Below are 17,082 nucleotides of genomic sequence, written 5' to 3'. Positions count from 1 at the left end.
CTTACTTAAGAGATCCTCTCCATTTTGCTTCTCATTATTTTGTTTAGTAGTCTCTCACATATAGCTTCTATAAGGCAGAATTATGTTCAAAGAATGAGATGGTTACTCCTCACACTTGATGCATGTTTTTACATTTATTTAAAGAGGCTAATCACAAAAGATGCATACGAACTCTATGATCATGCTGTATGCATGGCAACAATGGCAACAATGCATGCAAGTGTATCAAAAAAATACAATGGGGCCCACATTGTAGGGTGATTTAAACCATTAAGTTTTTGGGCCTCAAGTAGATAGGCCGCGACCCAAAAAAAAACTTTCCAGAGGATGATCCTAACTCTTCTATATATTTAGTAAAATCTAGGGAGCTCAGAAAGTTCAAAAAATGATAGACTATGTTTGGCTACCAATGAGGGGAGCTTGAAAAACTCCTAAAACTCAAGAAAACAAAAAACCAACATGAAAAACTCCTAAAAAGCCAATTCTATATAGATCCTCTCTCTTTTCGACCACACTCAATTCTCTCCCTCTCCTTACTTCTTAGCCCTTTTCATGCAGTTGTGCCAACAAAGATTACATGGAGTAATTTTTCATGGATGCCAAAAGTGGCCATAGTGAAAAAGCTCCATGTATCAAAGGTTAGGATCATCCCATGACAAGAATTTTGGGCCAACCAGGGACCAACAACGAATGGGTTAGATCATCCAATAGGTGGGCCCCACAATAGATAATCTCCAGTTGTATTTCTATCTAGCCGTCCATATTTTTCAAAATAAAAATATGCATTTCCAGTAATATATATCTCCGCGGAAAGAAAAACATTAAAAATTAGAAGAAAAGCAGAAAAAAGGGTATAAAATAATTGACACATGTGCAATATGGAATCTGATGCAAGAAATCTCATTTTCATTTTAGGGGTTCCTCATACATAGGGAAAAGAAAATTATGGAAAATTAGTAAAAGATCAATAGCATTGGCATCATAGCATCCATTGCTTATGAAGAATTGACCACCTCCCTTCAGAAAAAACCTACAACACCACTTGGAGTTACACCTTGAAGTCTTGGGTGAAATCTAAGATGTGTTGAACTAAGATCTATTGCTGGATTTAGATAACAAGCATTGTTAGATTGTCTGAATTAGTGTTTGCTAATTAATAATCTAATTCAATTATGTAATAAGCTCTAAGGGCATTATAGGAACTACAAAAATAGGGGTCTTTCTTCGTCTCAGGGGATGAAGTCTCAACATTGAGATACTTTTGTCAATTTGAACACTACATAGCACTTTCATAAGTCTTAAAACATTTTACATATTTATGTTTCGTTAGTAAAATATTATTAAGAATTAATTTTATGCCTTTAAAAAATTTATTAGGAATGGATGAATCATGGGTTATTATTTTAAATTTTAGGATTTGATTTTTTTTTTTGATGATGATTAAGCTGGGGTTAGGCAGGACCCCTACCAGATATCATTGATAAGAAAGAGAAAATTACAAATGGGGGCACTAAGGCCAGCAGGAAGGGGCTAATCGCCCAACAACAAAAACAGCAAACAGAAAATTACCAAAATTAAGGATACATCCGTTATGTGCGATAGTAGATCTTTCCCTCTCTGTCTTCCTGGAGGATCTCAAGAAGGGGTTGAGGGATTTGGTCAAGTTGTATGATGGTTCCCTTGCAGACACAATCCCTCTTGGAGAGGAAGTCAGCAGCTCTATTCCCTTCTCTCCAAGAGTGAGAAATGTGCCATTTTCTGAAAAGTGAAAGGGCCACAGAAAGCTTTTCTATCAAGTTCTTCTTTTTCCAAGTAGTTTTGGCTCTACCTTTGACAACATCTACAGCAAATTTTGAGTCAGACTCAATCCAAATCTGATCAAGACCCATCACTCTAGCCATGGCAACACCTTTTTCAATCGCTAGCATCTCCAACTCGTAAATTGGTTCAGATTCTACATTAACAGATAACACGGCCTGAACAGTTCCAACACTGTTTCTGATGATAGCACCAAGTCCCCCCATCATCATTTAAGGACGCATCTGTATTAAGTTTATGTTCTCCTTCAACTGGTTTGTCCCAGGTGCAGCATTTGGAGGTGCAGAGTTGCCCAGAGAATTTTAGGATTTGATGATATGTATTAGCAAGTATTTTGATATACATAATCAAGTTTATGTAGCACAAATTGTAATCATAGCAGCGTCATATTAACCCATGTCGGAGGTGTGAGAAAAGATGAAGAACACCGTCTTCAACTCGTCACAGAAGAACACCGCCTTCTTTAGTGAAAAAAACACTCTTGAATCCCCAAGAGAAAATAAGAACTTAAGTCTTATTCAATTCTAAGATGATCAAAACACCTCTCATACCCTATATTTATAGACTCTAATGACATACTAAATAGAAAGACAGGAATAGTCTAGAAACTAAAGAATAGCCTAGAAATCAAGATTAGTGTAGAAACTTCTAACTTCTACTCTAAGAAAACTCAAAAATAGAAAGCTCAATGAATAGCAAGACCATCCAACATCATATATCATATGATAATTCTCATCCTCTTCAATTTTCTTCTCAACTAGCTTCTTCTCTTGTCTGATGTAGGATGAATATTCTCTTTACTTTTTCCAGCTTTCATGGATTTATCTGTTGTCACTACCAAGGAGACAAAACAAGCAAAAATATACATTCAACTGCAGAATCTCTTGCAAACAGAATATTTTGGTATAGATTTATATTATTTCTAAAGGCACAACAAAAGAGTATATTCAAGCTGAAGTTTCAGTTCTAATATGTGTTTCCTAAAGGCCTACAGCAGGGAGATTGTAATGTGTGACTAGTATAAGTGACAAGGTCAGTATTAAATTAATGAGTACCATCTATGAACCTTTAGTACTGATAATAGAAATTTAGTGAAACAAAATACACAGTTAACAAGCAGATGCAAAGCAGCAATGGTCATAATTTCCAGGGGCCCAACTAATTTATCAGCACAAAGAATTCACATATGGAATTCCATGTACTAATCTTTACACATTCAAAATACATAACTAAAATAACTTCCTAACTGTGATGATCCAACGGTCAGATCTTTCTAGATCTAATCTAATACATTCCAAACACATGGAGCTTCTTCTGGCATACATCTCTCTTCTTTTGTCCCTCCAGGAAACAGAGGAAAGGGTTTAAGCCTCGAACAGAGGCTCTTTTGTTTTTGGCAACAAGGGTTTTAGCGTATTCAGCATTAGGAAATGATATCACCACAACAACCATGTTTGGATATTTGCACTAATTCTTCTCGTCTTTTATTATTTAAAGAGCGGTCGAAGGTTATTAAAAAAAAAAAGCTCTCACAAGCCGATTAAAAAAAAAAGAAAAAACAAGCTGGGTTTGTGCACTTATTAAAACATGGTTGTGTTGATATCATTTTCCTTAAGTATTTTAAGGTCAAATTCTCCTACAGAAATTATCTAATGTATCGCGTATACATCGAACATATTGTGTACTCGCGAACACAAATGCACAATCTATGCATTATGATATGATTATATGATGGGTGGTGATAAATTCACACCCTTTCCAGGATGAATTCACCCCGTATTTTTTCAAAATGAACAGCCCACACCATAGGATGATTCAAACCGTCCATTTGATGGGCCACAATGTAAATAGGTTGTTCCCCAAAAATCATTTCCATAGGATGATTCTAACCTTCTATAGAGATCGGACGGTTGGCTTTGTAATTCTTCTTTTATAATTCAAAATTGCACCCATAGACAATCTTGACCATCCAATTAGCAACCTAGAAACTAATTGCTACTACCTCAAAAACGGGGTGCACCTATGTTTTTCTTATTTGGTTAGAAAACAAATCTATGTTTTGGTTGCTTGTTTTATCGTACATTTGATAATAAAAAAGATTATGGAATTGATATATTCGCTCCCTTTTCTTCCCCGGGTCACTGCCACTCTATTGTAATCTATGACTGCTCCCTTGAAGGGGGTACCCCAGGGAAAGAAAAGAGGTGAATATATCATTTCCATAAATTTAACCCTAGTTTCACATGGATGTTCTATTCTCATTTGTGAAGGGGACCAGAAGAAGCTGTTTTGTTTATTATTCATACATGAGAACAAAATCTAAGCTGTCTTTGTAGTGAGTAGTTAAAATCACCACAAACTTTGGATAGAGAAGTGGCATTGAAAAAGTTGAAGTACAAGCATGGGAAGAAAATGATGTTTTGTGTTTATTTTTAGAGCCGAGCCGAGCCGAGCTTTGGGGTGTTCGGGCTCGGCTCGTTTAGATTTTATGAAAGCTCATGTTCAGCTCGGCTCGTGAAATATTCGAGAAAGCTTGGCTCGTTAAGTGGAACGAACCGAGCTTAAGCTCGGCTCGTCTCAAAATGATAAAAACATACATTCGTGGGATTTGAACCCAAGCCCCCTTTAAATCCGGCCAAAGTTTCATTCGTGATAAATAACCCACATTCTTTTGTTTTATATATAAAAATTAAACATAATCCAAGCTTAAAAGCTCCGAACCGAGCCTAAAAAGCTCCGAGCTTTTCCGAGCCGAACTATACAAAGCTCAAGTTTGGCTCGTTTAGTAAACGAGCCCGAGACGAGCTTTTAACGAGCCGAACCCAGACATGTTCGCGAGCCGGCTCGGTTCATTTGCAGCCCTATTTTTAGGGTATTAATTAGGTATGTTTCTTACATTTCCTCATCAGCAAGGTTTTTTGCCATGCTTAATATATTTCCCCCTTCTAATTTCTTCCCTGGGCCACCCTCTAGTGTATTTATCACTCTTCTTGTAACACTAAAGGGAGTGACCCATGGAAGAAAAAGGGGTGAATATATCATTTCCCATATTGTATCGTCTTATTGGGACATCTCATCATTTTCTTGTATCCTCCATGCCCATGCGTCAGTTCTTTGGGAACAAAGTCTAGAAAATAAGACAGCTGTGCAGTAATTGTCTAGGATGGGGTTATGTGCATTCGGGGTTGTTTTCCATGAGGATAGCAAACATTGGTTTATTTTATCCATGGATATTCATGTAGAGAACAACCCCAATGGGTAGAGTATGCTATCCAATCAGGATAGCCAATCCGAGGGGTTTATTTAGGATAAAATTATCCAAGCAGGGTAGCCAATCCCAGGAGCAGCTTGTCCAAGGATTTCAATCCATGGGAAGAAAAGCCCCTTTATAGATTGTATGGCCAAAATTGTTCCCAACCAGAAGGTGGCCCAACAACAAGAAGGTGGCCCAATTTCTAAATACAAAATTCTTATTTCAATGTTACTAGAAGGAATTTAACCCGTTGAAGCCAAAGATAGTAGGACAATAAAGTAGGTACTGTATCGGTTACAAGGATTTTTCATTTGATTTTCCATTGAAAGTAGACATTATTCTGATGAAAATGAAAGGTTTGCATTGAGTGACATCCACTTGAATGGCAAGATTTCCTTTTAGTGGGACAAGAAAATCTAGGTGCAACCAAATGAGGATAAAAAAGACAGCAAGGAAACAAAGCTTAAGCTTGAGTGGGAAAGAAAGGAGAAGAATGCCTTAATTAACCATGCATGAAAATTATTCTTGTGGGATGGGGTAGCATAAAGTCATGAGTAAAGAGATGTTTGTGGTCTTTTCAAGGTGTTGAAGTCCATCACAAGGGAATAGTGAACTTTGTGATTCCAGACAATCTTTTTTTTCCCCATGTTGGGTGGTACAGTGTGATTGAACAACTTGTCTAAATCAGAAATTATTTTGCCTTTCTTTATCAGTTAAAAGACCTTTGTAAATCTTATAGAAGTGCAATTTAGAATAACTCCACCACAATGGTAGCAGCCTAGCAGGTGCCCATTGATTCTTATGGTGTTAACATTAGATCACATTTGGTGAATTGAGAATAAATTCATAAACACAAAAAAAATAAAAATCATAGTGAAGCTTTAGACAAGATTCAACAAACTAGACCAACTATGAACCCTGATTAGTATTTTCGTTTTATTTTTTGTGGGTAGCTGAAGGATAGGTACACTTATTTGGAATGAAGAGTTCTAACACTTCAAGTTACCCTTTAATCCAAGAGTTGTGATTCTTCTACCAATAAGGGTGTTTTAGCAATTCAACCACTGCTCACAATATAAATTTTCAAGTTTATCAATACAAACAACATCTCCACGGATAGAGAAATTACAACGTAACTTCCTTTGGGAAGGATCTGAGGAGGGAACAGTCGGTTGAAACATTTGCTAAAGTGGGAATCGGTATGTCATTCCAAAAAGAAAGGGGTCCTCGGGATTGGAAAGATAAGATTACGCAATAAATCGCTAATGGGAAAATGGTTATGGAGATTTGGAACCGAGAAGGATGCTTTGTGGCATGCTATAACTGGGGACAAATATGGAAGAGGATGGGGTAACTGGGTATGTGGGGCACCATTGGGGCGGGGTGGGGGCTTGGTGTTCTATACCATTTTAGTAAGCTTATCAGATTCAAGGTGGGAGTTGGTGACTCTGTGCGGTTTTGGTGTGATTTATGGCTTGGTGAATCGTGCTTGTGTGGGTCATTTCCTACCTTATATAGCATTGCTTCAGATCGTAATGCCAAGATATCAGACTACTTAATTCGAAATACTGAGACAGATGGGATTTTCTGGGACATTCGGATGAGAAGAAATCTTAAGGAGAATGAGATCAATAGTTTCTCGACTCTTCTAGAATCGCTAAATTCTATTTACATGTCTGCTTATGTGAAGGATGCCTGGATCTGGATCCCGGATTTTGAAGGTGTCTTTTCTGTGAAATCGTTTTTTGAGAGGATACCTCCCAAAATAATCGCTGGTGGAATTGTTGGAGACCATACATTCCACCTCGTGTTGCAGCTTTTGCAGGGGCAGTATCGCATTGGTGTATTAACACTTGCGACATATTACATGCAAAGAATGTCCATCTTGCTAGCTGGTGCATCTTGTGTCAAAAGAATGTGGAGACTCTGGACCATGTGCTATTATTATGCCCATTCTCTTCATCTGTGTGGATGGATATAATGAGATTATGTGGAATGTCTTGAGTAACATTAAATAGCATATCAGACACTATGAAGAGTTGGGTAGGCGCATTCAAGGGATGTATAGGAGAAACGTTATGGTATTCTATACCATACGCCGTGATTTGGTTTATCTGGTTGGAACGGAACAATAGAATCTTCAATGGTAAATCTATGGCAGCTCCACATATCTCCCTGACCATTAAGATTGCCATTATTCAGTGGGCGAAATGCAAAGGGGATCTCTCTTATTCAGTTGATCAGACCTTACAGAAGCCTCAAATTGTATTCCGTGAAGGAAAAGTGTCAAAAACTATAGCCCCACGGTGGATAGCACCTCCTGACGGATTTTAGAAGTTAAATTTTGATGGAAGCTCTTTGGGAAATCCAGGCCCGGGTGGAATTGGGCGCGCGCTACGTGACGCAAATGGGGTAGTCATCATGACTTACTCAGGGCCGGTTGGGATGTGTGATGCAAATGAGGCTGAGGCAAAATCATTACTCTTCGGACTGAGATGGTATAAGTCTCACAATATGTATCCTCTGATAGTAGAAGGGGACTCCACAAATGTTATTGCGTGGGCTGGGGGCAGACGTGCTGGGCCATGGAGACTAGCAAGTGTTGTGGAAGAGATTAGAGACCTTGTTCGAGATATCCGCCAATCATTAACGCATAGGAGACGAACAACAAATTCAATGGCGGATGTTTTAGCAAAGGCGGGGGCAATACGACCAGACACGGAAATATCTTTTAACGATATCACGGGGATAACATAAGATTATATGTCTTGCTCTTTTTTTACAGCCACAGGGATAGCTTGTCCTGTGTGTCAATTTGTAAATTTTTACAGATGAAATGAAATAGCTTCCTTCTCAAGAAAAAAAAAAAAAAAATCTCCACGGAGAAAAGCTAAGTACTACCTAAACGGCTAAACTTCTGTGTCCTTTAACGAACTTATTCTTCCTTTGTTCTTAAGTTAGAACTTGCACCAAAATGTCATTACTAACCCAAAAGATATCTATCCAAGGATAAAATAAATCCCAGCTTGCTATCCCCATGGTGAGCAGACCCATTAGGAATTTATAGGGTGACTAGCTAGATTGTCTGTTGTTCCATAGAAACCACCTCTCTCTAGTCTTCCACTGTTCATGAATCTAAAAGCAAACCAAATATGCTAATATTGTCTTAGAACTTGGGCAATTAATCCAAGTGCTTCATTCTGCGTGCTGCTTTGCATTGCTCATAAACTAATGCCATGGAATGCAGTTAAGTTCTTGGGAGCTTTTGTATGTACACTCAAGTTCCAATACGGTGTAGGAAGGAAACAAGAATCCCAGGTTAGAGTAGGGTTCTGAGACTAAGAGACAAAGGGGGTACAAATCTGTCTAGTGTTTTGGATGCTTTGTTGATGGATCTGCCTTTAGGTGCATGGCCAAAGCATATCATGTGAGTGTCTGTCTCCTCAGTTACAGAAGCACCACTACTCTTCCCTCCATCCATTCAAACCTAAAGACTGGAAAAAGAATAATAATTTCCCACTCATTTGGCTATCCACAAGTGCATGTCTTCATGGAAGCATCCTCAAATCTCTCTCCCCTCTTCCTCTTTGACTCCTTTTTGGCTCCAAAACCTTCATATATATTATACATGTCTTTTGAAAATGACCCCCTTTCCCAGCATTTTCACCCACTTTTGTTTCTCTTTTACTGAAAATTTATTCTTTTTCAGTGAACAAATGGGGTGGAAATATTATTTCACCATGTGTGTATTTATATACTGATGATCTTCCCTCTTCTCTTTTCCTGTTTTCTCTTTATTGGAAGACAATGAATAATGTACATAAGAGTCTAAAGAGAAAAACGCAATCATCCTTCCCTCTTTTTACTATGGAAAAGTTAGACAAGATGTCTTAATTGATCTCTGATGTCTATTATATTGGTGGGGTAAAAGGATTGTGCCCCATAAGGGTACTGAATTAGCTACACTACATGAGGCCCTGTCTAGTGGTAAAATTATGTGACCCACTTGTGGAATGAGGGAGATCGACACGTGAATTGCATGATTTTCAATTAAGGGTAAGTGGGTCCAATTGCTTTCCTCCAATGGGATCCCTCAAAATAGCTAGTCTTAACTGCACATCATAGATATTTAAAAGATTTTCTCACTTTTCCTTTATTGACTCCTTTTTTTTTGGCTCCAAAGCCTTCCATCATAACTATGAAAGTATTTTAATGTTTATACATTATGTTTGCAAACCCTTTCAAGCAGTTATAGTGTTATACCAGTTGATTGTGGTATATTTTTTCATGGATAAGACCCTATCTTTGGTCGCCTTGTATTCTAGAGGCTATTCTAGTTAAGTTCTATTCCATATGATTTCTATCCCTGAAACACCTTATTTCTTTGAAAAAATAAAGATAAGTGCATGTAGACACCTTATTTTGTTCTACCTAGCTAATCTGAAATAAGTCAGTTGTAGTATCTCTAATGATGAACAATGTTGTGAACTTCTCTTTGGTGAGGCTGCCTTAGTAGCACTCATGTGTGGACTATCTAAGAGATGTTTTCTCAATATACTTATTCTGTTTGAATGAAATATCATATTTCGCAATGTCAATTTTCAAAAAAGATATTTCAAATCTGAGCCATCCAATGTTATAAAATGGTACGCAAATTTAAGTCGATGTTAGATTGTCCAAAAAACCCTAGATTTGAAAACCTGAAATGTTTAAAAAATATTTCAAAATTTAGACTTTCCTTCGATCTCGAGTAGACCTTACGCCCAGAGCCAACTCACATTCAAAAATTTATTTTCTAAAATCAAAGGCATTTGTGATCACAATCCAATTTGCAATCTCAAATATAAGTTTTCCAATTTCGAATTGTCGTGAAACTGAATTTCTAAAATCTTTCGAAACTCGCAAAATATTATTTGATGCCTAAAAAGTTTATTCCTGCCCTTCAAATCTCAGGATTTGAGGATTATATTAAGCAATCAAACCAGTGCAAATACATGCGAGAACATTCACTATTCTGTAGGGACTTCGAGGCCAAGGGTTTGTCCTTGTGAGCCTTAGACCTTAACCATGAGATCCATTTGATTTTCAAGTCCATTAAATCACCACATTTATAGGCATGTAGCACAAGTTTTTATTGAAGTATAAATGATTAAATAAGACCAACTCTATTCTCTAACAGCTTAAGCTTTTGGAGTAATTGGTTGTTTCACATGATCAAATCTATTGCGCAGGTCCCTAGTCCTAAACCCAACAATTCCTTGATATTAAAAATCCACGTGTACGGCCAACCAAAAGGGAGGCCACATGTGCCACATGTACAGCAAGAACCGGTGCCTAACACCTTTCAATTTCATAACCTAACCGTGGGCTAGTTTGCATATGCAGAGTCATTTTCAAGCTCCTTGGCCTATCCTAAGTAGTGAATTTAGTAACTTTTGGAGAGGTTAGAGCTTATGCTCCAGGACAAATGAAGACAATGAAGCAAAGATCAGCACACGAACGGAATCAGCAGTGGCAGCACAGTGCAATTCAACTTTTTAGCTGGAATTAAAAAATTTCCTTGTTTTTTGAAGATAATAATACTTTTTTAGGATTTGCTAGAGACCATCGCAGAAAGGCATTTCACGGCTGGTTGTTGCATGTGAGAGCAGCCACACAGGCTCACTTTTCAGCAGATTTTGCATTTTTCATTTAATTCATCTGAGGTGGCTGCTCTCACATGCAATAACCAGCCGCGAAATGCCTTTCTGCGAAGGTCTCTAGCAAATCCCAGAAAATGTATTATTATCTTGGGTTGATATTATCAATTTAAATTGGTTGACAAACAATGGATAACTCTTATGCTGGAACAGCTCAAAAATAGATTTCAAATATAACCCCTTAACCTTAAGTAGTTAACACTGATTCCCAAAACACCCATCCATCAGCAGAGCTGCAGAGTAGTTAAGCAGTCCTCTTCGTACCATTCATTCTCACACTGACCCTGTATAGCAAATTTTAGTCCTCTACCCATTCCCCTTTAGTACTAGAGTGGCAGCTTTTGCTTTTCAAAGTTTACACTTTTGTGGATTGAATGGATTGTCTGCTGACGGTACAGACCGTGTGAGTGTGCTAATGGGGTTGTGGAATCAATAAAGCAAACCCCAAAAAACATTAAAAAAAAGGGAATAAAAATCCCCAACAAAGATCTCATGGCCTTCATTGAACTCTTCTGGCACAAATCTCGAGCTACTCTCGAGATTCTCACACGTCTTCTTTCTTACTTTTTTGAATTACTACAAAAGATAGAGTTTAATCAATGGCCAAACTCAGGGAATGTTGGATTCCATTTAGTTTCTCTTTTGAATTCTCTCTGGATTTCTTTGTTTCTATGTTGGTTTTGCAATCCAAGATTAAAAAAACTCATGCACACTATCCATTGTACACAAATGTTTGATTGACCCACCAAGGAATTTTCCTGTTCTTACCTTTTTCTTTACAATTTTGAAGTTGGCATTTGAGCAGAATTCTGTATTTCCTTTCTATTTTTATACTGAATCAGTGGCAGGCATATTAGTCCTTTCTTTCCTACCAAACCTCTTGGCTTTTTTTTTCTCCATCTCTAACAGCAAGTTTGAGTGGGTTGATGCCTATAATGGGTAGCATGAGGTTCTCTACTTGTGGATTGCACTGAAAATTGCCTTAAAATAGAAACAGAAAATCCATTGAGGATCTATTAGTTGACTACATTAAACCACTCATACAAGTTCCCAAAATCTCCACGAGCTGTTTTTGTATCTGGGTCCTCGTATCTAAGCATATTCAATGGAAAGAAAGAGAGAGAAATTTGTTCTCTGTTTAGTTATTTTGTTCTGGTTTTGGAGTTGTTCTGTAACTGGTCTGCTTTCTCCTAAAGGTGTAAACTTTGAAGGTAATTAATTTGAATGTTTTCTTCTACTTTTGCAAATGGGTTTTGATAAGAGTCGTGATCTGAGTTTTTTGTTTCAGTGCAAGCTTTGATGGGTGTAAAAGAATCTCTGGAGGATCCTCATAATATTCTAGAAAATTGGGATAGGGACTCTGTTGATCCATGTAGTTGGACTATGGTTACTTGTTCAGCTGAAAATCTAGTCATTGGACTGTAAGTTCTAAAGTAACATTGTCAGGAATTTTGTTTTCTTTGATTTATGTTATCAAAAGAAATGAAATTCTTTTCAAGTTTTCTGTTAATTGCACTAGAGAGCCTCAGCAAAACAAAGAAGAAAACTAGCCCTTTCTTTTTGAAATTATGCCTATATAGCACCAAACAAAAAATGGAAACTTGGAGGTCTTATTCCTTCTGTAAAATGAAGAGGGTTTTTTTTTTTAATTATTTTAATGGTTCTATTGCAGAGGAACTCCCAGCCAAAATTTATCTGGTACTCTTTCTCCAAGTATAGGAAACTTGACAAATCTCCAGACTGTGTAAGTAGAGAGAAAAAAAGATAACATAATTTTGTATTGACTTGGTTTTTCCGCTAATAGTTTTGCAATGAGATGTTTTGCAGGCTTCTACAGAACAACAACATATCAGGACCTATTCCCCAAGAGATAGGGAAGCTCTCAAGACTTCATACACTTGATCTGTCTAACAATTTCTTCACTGGCGAAATTCCCTCTTCTTTAAGCCACCTGAAAAGCCTTGAATACTTGTAAGTACCTTGTTGATGAAGAGAAAAGTGCTTCTGAAGTTTGATTGTTTTAGTTCTTGAACAGAAACCCATAAAGAAAAATATATCAATTTTTTGAACCATTGAATTATTTCAAGTTCTTTCTCTGAATTGACAAGTAAAAACATAGATGATTTTGTATTTGCAATTGTGTTCTTGGCCTGATTCTGACATTGGATATTTGATTTGAAACATCAGGAGGCTTAACAATAACAGTCTTTCAGGAGAATTCCCTTTGTCTCTTGCTAACATCTCTCAGCTTGCTTTTCTGTAAATCACTTGACCTTAACATATATTTCAGTAGTTTATTATTTTTCTCTAATGCTAATTTGTAGCTGAAAAAGATCTGTTTATTTCATGCTTAAGGGATTTGTCTTACAACAATTTGAGCGGCCCTATTCCCAGATTTCCTGCTAAAACATTCAAGTAAGAACTAATAATTGTGCTTTTTTTTCTTTTATTGAAGATTTGGAATGCTGAACTGGTTTCTTTCTTTTTTGGCAACAGCATTATTGGAAATCCTCTGATCTGTGCAACGGGCACAGAACAAGAGTGCTATGGGACGGTGCTAATGCCACTTTCCTTCAACATCAATAATTCACAGAGTACTGATCACAAATTTTATAGCTTGCAAATTGGAAGTTTCTTTATTGTTCTTTTTGGTTCTCAAGTCTGCTACTCAATAGTCATTATTTCCTTTTTTTTTTGTGGCCCTTTCATGAATGAAGCTCTGCAAATGAATCCAGCTTTTGATGATTATCTTTAGTCATGACCTTTTTTCATCATTAGCCTTGGCCACTCGATTTTGGCTATTGGTACTCCTTATAGTTAGCCTTTCATTTTTTTATTTTTTATTTCTGATCTTGGTGTATTATTTTTTTGTTTTTTCTATTTTCTGAATTTTATGGTTGATCATCTGCTATGCTCAAACTATGGCCATCCTCCAATGATTGTAATTCACTTTTCTGAATCTACCATTATTTTCTCAAGGTGATGAAAATTGGACTTCCTTTTGTGCTTTAAGACATGTTATAACAATCATTTATCCTGATTTTTATTAATTAATCTTCCTCCACCCATAAAATTTTCTCTCTGATGCTATTTTCTAAACTGAAATCTTGCATTTTCCCTTGATCCAATCCATTAACATTCTCTGCTCAGACATTCCAATCAATTGTGCTCAAGTTCTTTTTCCTCCATTCTGACATGGATATACTTAGTTGCTTTCATACTGACTTCTCACTCTCTATGTTTTTAAAGGCTCTGTAACTTCGGGAAGATCCAGAAGTCACAAAATGGCCCTTGCTCTTGGAACAAGTCTTGGATCCATCTGTCTACTCATTTTTGGATTTGGGCTTCTTCTCTGGTGGAAACAAAGACATAACCAACAGATCCTCTTTGAGGTTAATGGTTAGTAACATGCATAGATGAGAACAACTTTGAGTCCATCAATTTCTCAAACGAAAACAAACTTGTAAACAGAGGATTTCTGAGCAGCACAGTAAAACAACCTCATATAATGTGAACAACGACGAGAGTACACGAACAGGCTACTGATATTAGCACTACCATGTTTTGATAATTGCACTAAATCAACTCGTCTTTTATTATTTAAACAGCTGTCAAAGCTTATTACAGTTCTCAAAAAGATCTCAGAAGCCAATTAAAAAAGAAAAAGACAAGATGGGTTTGTGCAATTATTAAAACATGGTAGTGCGTCAATATCGGTGCAATTATATGCCTGATCTCCTTCTGTAGTGAATCCATCAAAACTTCCAAATTCTTCAATTATCACAAAATAATTTGGTTGTGCTGTGATTTTCACTCTAATTATCCATCCCTTCAACTTATCAGGCCAACATCATGAGGAAGTTTGTCTTGGAAACTTGAAGAGGTTCCAATTCAGGGAGCTTCAGATTGCAACAGATAACTTCAGCAGCAAAAACATTCTTGGAAAAGGTGGCTTCGGAAATGTCTACAAGGGTTATCTCCAGGATGGAACTATCGTGGCCGTTAAAAGGCTTAAGGATGGAAATGCTGCTGGTGGAGATATCCAATTTCAGACCGAATTAGAAATGATCAGCTTAGCCGTGCACAGGAACCTCCTCAGGCTCTGTGGCTTTTGTATGACAAGCACAGAGAGGCTTCTAGTTTACCCATACATGTCTAATGGAAGCTTAGCTTCTCGACTAAAAGGTAATGAACCATGTTATATTGTTGTAAGGCCTCACACCATATAATTTCTCCTACTGGACCTATTAAAATTTTCAATATATTACTAGTTATAAGCATGGTTTTAAATTTCGGTTTCAGCTAAAATTTCGTACTTAACCGACGGGCGAAATTTGGTATTGCCAATCGAAATCCCGTAATTTTAGGATGAAATTTCGATCGAAATTCTTTAACGCAATAAAAAACTATTATTTTATTAAAAGTTTCGAAAATTTCGGTTTCGGTACCATTTTGTTTCGTCCCTCACCGAAATTTAAATCCATGGTTATAAGCATATTATTATAAAAAAATAAAATTTGAGATTGATTAAAATATTGTGGCGAATACATGAATTGTTCTTTTTAATGTTTGCCGAATCCGACACTTGATACCCGTGTCGGACTCCGACACTCGTATCAGTACTGATGCAACATAGGTAATGAAAGTTTCAAAATATGGAAGCCAGAGGCTTTTAAGACATAAACAGATTAATGTCAGAGACTTAAGGCTCTACATTCAACTCCTTTCATTTGTTACTGATATATACAAATGGAGTTTATCTATTTTTACTTCTTTCTTATAGGAAAGCCAGTATTAGATTGGGGTACTAGGAAGAGAATAGCTTTGGGAGCAGCAAGAGGTCTATTGTATCTTCATGAACAGTGTGATCCCAAGATAATTCACAGGGATGTAAAGGCTGCTAATATATTGCTTGATGACTACTGTGAAGCCATAGTGGGAGACTTTGGGTTGGCGAAGCTTTTGGATCACAGAGACTCGCACGTAACAACTGCCGTGAGAGGGACCGTGGGGCATATAGCTCCGGAGTATCTGTCCACGGGCCAGTCCTCCGAGAAAACAGATGTCTTTGGGTTTGGAATCCTCCTCCTTGAATTGATCACTGGTCAGAGAGCTCTAGAATTCGGAAAGGCGGCAAATCAGAAAGGAGCCATGCTTGACTGGGTAAGCAAAAAATTTATACTTGTTGAACTTAAGCTCTAGAAAATGGAACCATTCAAAAAAAAAAAAAGTTGTAGAAAATGGATGCTGCCTGCGGTTTTTATCAGAACTAATGGAATTGATTGATTTATGGGAATTTTCGAAAACATCATTCAGATTGAAGAGCCATTTTCTCAAACTGCAAAAGATGTTCTATATTTATTTCTTACACTTTTCTGCTTGATTAATTTATCTGACACTAATTCTTGTCGCAGGTCAAGAAAATTCACCAGGAAAAAAAGCTAGATATGCTTGTTGACAAGGACCTGAAAAACAACTATGATCGGATTGAGCTTGGAGAAATGGTTCAGGTGGCTCTTTTATCTACTCAGTACCACCCTGGACAGAGACCCAAGATGTCTGAAGTGGTACGAATGCTGGAAGGTGATGGACTTGCAGAGAGATGGGAAGCTTCGCAGAGAGGTGAAGGGCCCAAATGGAGAGGCCATGAATTCTCCTCTTCCGAGCGATATTCTGATCTTACCGACGACTCTTCGTTACTTGTCCAAGCAATGGAACTCTCTGGTCCAAGGTGAACTGCAACAAAAATAGATAAAGAAGAAAAAACGCGCTCATACTGTTATCCTAATGGGTTCGGTCTGTCGTAATGAAGCCCAAGTTCCCATGGAAGAGTTTGTATAGTACATTGGAGTTCAAACAGGGTTGCCATGGCAATCCTGACTGTACAGAAGCTGATTTGAGGAACTGACAGTATTAGAGTGAGTTGTATTTCATATCTTTTTTTTCAGTGAGTGAAGAAGATTGGATAGGATTGAGTTGCGCAATAAGTCAATGCGGTTGGATGATAATGTGATTGAAATGGGTCCCGATTGTTTAATGAAAAGGAAAATACTTGATAAAGAGGTGTTATGTTTGAATTACAAACTATATGATTTGAAGTTCAGCAAATTTCATGGGCTGTTGCAGTTTATAAGGAAGGTGGTGAATTGGTTCACTTTATTGTAGAAGGGTGTTTCACACTGCCTCGTCATGTTTTGGCCAAGGAAGCTGATATTCCATGCCCCTGTTTTGGTAGCTCCCACTCCCTCTCTGTATTTTAAGCTCTATGGAAATATAAACTCTCTTGGGAGTGAGTTTCTAAAGACACAATAC

The 17,082-nt window shown here is 37.3% G+C and overlaps 2 protein-coding genes across 3 annotated transcripts; one reads left to right on the top strand and one right to left on the bottom strand.

The window, feature by feature from the left end:
• Positions 1-1,589: 1,589 nt before the first annotated feature.
• On the bottom strand, positions 1,590-2,024 carry LOC143856633 (uncharacterized). The gene has a single exon (XM_077366899.1). It carries the CDS (start codon positions 2,022-2,024, stop codon positions 1,590-1,592), a length of 435 nt encoding a protein of 144 aa, XP_077223014.1.
• A 9,208-nt stretch (positions 2,025-11,232) lies between these two features.
• Positions 11,233-16,830, top strand: LOC143856587 (protein NSP-INTERACTING KINASE 1-like). 2 transcript variants are annotated; one of them, XM_077366852.1, is made up of 11 exons: positions 11,234-11,981; positions 12,059-12,191; positions 12,443-12,514; positions 12,598-12,741; positions 12,958-13,029; positions 13,126-13,185; positions 13,267-13,364; positions 14,020-14,169; positions 14,614-14,955; positions 15,554-15,933; positions 16,185-16,830. In XM_077366852.1, exons 1-11 carry the CDS (start codon positions 11,876-11,878, stop codon positions 16,503-16,505), a joined length of 1,878 nt encoding a protein of 625 aa, XP_077222967.1. In that variant the 5' UTR covers positions 11,234-11,875; the 3' UTR covers positions 16,506-16,830. The 2 variants fall into 2 exon arrangements, with proteins under 2 accessions (XP_077222968.1, XP_077222967.1); XM_077366853.1 differs by lacking the exon at positions 12,958-13,029 and having other exon boundaries at positions 11,233-11,981.
• Positions 16,831-17,082: the final 252 nt, after the last annotated feature.

This window comes from Tasmannia lanceolata, unplaced genomic scaffold (assembly GCF_043159265.1).
Source record: "Tasmannia lanceolata isolate RefF3 unplaced genomic scaffold, GAP_Taslan_0.1 ptg000023l, whole genome shotgun sequence".
Lineage (NCBI taxonomy): Eukaryota > Viridiplantae > Streptophyta > Magnoliopsida > Canellales > Winteraceae > Tasmannia > Tasmannia lanceolata.
Note: the sequence above shows the minus strand (reverse complement) of the source record. Positions and strands in the feature narration are given on the sequence as shown.